Raw genomic sequence first — 1,451 nt, 5'->3', positions numbered from 1 at the left:
AGGGCGCATGCGCTCGCCAGACAGACAGAGAGAGACAGAGAGACAGAAAGCGAGAAATCACCCCCCAGGGAGGATGGCCACACCGCAATCCCCAGGAATGGTTTTAAGTGGATCCTTTCACTGTGTCATTCGCTCGCTGTTGGGGGTGGGAAGGTACATTCGGGATGAAAATAACTGCCACTTTTCAAGTGTAAACATGAATTCTCTGCTTGATAAAATGGGCCTGCAAAGTAGGGGAAAGGTTGGTTTCCCAATCTGCTGTCCCCTGGCATGCTGTCAGGGAAACTGTGAGCATGGACGAGTGTTTAGATCTCTGAACGTCTCTGCTCTCTGCTCTCTGTGCAGCGATCAGGTTTGACGGCGTCCAAGTGTTTGGTTACACCGCCTGGTCGCTCTTGGACGGCTTTGAATGGCAGGATGCTTACGCCATCCGCCGCGGACTGTTTTATGTCGACTTTAATAGTACGCAGAAAGAAAGGAAACCCAAGTCTTCGGCGCATTACTATAAGCAGATCATACAAGAAAACGGCTTTACGTTCAAGGAGTCCACTGCAGACGTGCAGGGTCAGTTTCCCTGTGACTTCTCCTGGGGTATCACTGAAGCTGTCCTTAAGGTAAGTGGCCACTACCAAGGAACTAAATTGCAGTGAACAGGACATGGTACTTTATCTCGTGGACTCGGCCATAGCTCAGAGACCATTGTCAGACAATATCAAATGCCACGATTATTTAGAGGTTATGAAAGAGAGCTGGGGAAAATGGAAGAGAGAAAAGGAGGAGATTAATACTTACGGAGGGCCTTTCATGGGCCAGACCTTGTCCTTGGTGATGGAGATGAAGAGATAAAGAGCCTCAAAGAGCATTACAGTCGAGGGAATGGAGTCATTTTTGTGTGAAGCATTTGTTAGTATTATCAAAATTACGTGGAAAAAAATTTTTTTTGCTATAGGATGTATGTGCTCACCAGTGAGAGATGGGGGTGGAGAGAGTGAGAAGCCACACCCTAGGGGGCATGGCAATGCTACAGTCCTTTATCCTTCACTCCTCTGGGGATTTTGAGCATGCATGCACACACGCGTAGTGTGAGTCTCAAACCACCAGGTCTGGGACTTGAACTACAAAACTGGCCATGTGAGATCTAGCACCTTAACTGCTATGTCCTCTGCTAGCTTAGGGGAAAAATAAATTAATAATTTTTAAAAATAATTACTTTAACTTTATTTATTTTAATTTGACCAGAGAGGGACAGAGTGAGAGCGAGAGAGAGAGAGAGAGAAAGAAAGCCGCCAGGTCCGGGACTCAAACTGTGGCCGGCCATATGGGAGTCCAGCATCCTTAACCACCATCCCACCTGCCGAAAAAATTAATAATTTTTAAAGAATTATTTTATTTAATTTTATTTGTTATTATTTTTAAGTATCCCAGAGAGAGACAGAGAGAGAAAGGGAAAG

At 45.6% G+C, this 1,451-nt stretch overlaps 1 protein-coding gene across 1 annotated transcript in view; it reads left to right on the top strand.

The window, feature by feature from the left end:
* KLB (klotho beta) overlaps window positions 1-1,451 on the top strand; it is a gene marked incomplete in the record, with an annotated part of 35,652 nt that overhangs the window by 24,241 nt on the left and 9,960 nt on the right. The window contains 1 exon segment of the mRNA XM_014584456.2: window positions 346-614. Coding sequence (XP_014439942.1) covers window positions 346-614 — 269 coding nt within the window.

Source organism: Tupaia chinensis, unplaced genomic scaffold (assembly GCF_000334495.1).
Source record: "Tupaia chinensis unplaced genomic scaffold, TupChi_1.0 Scaffold146907_1, whole genome shotgun sequence".
NCBI classification, from domain to species: domain Eukaryota; kingdom Metazoa; phylum Chordata; class Mammalia; order Scandentia; family Tupaiidae; genus Tupaia; species Tupaia belangeri.
The sequence above is the reverse complement of the archived record's forward strand: the minus strand, read 5'-3'. Positions and strand labels throughout refer to the sequence as shown.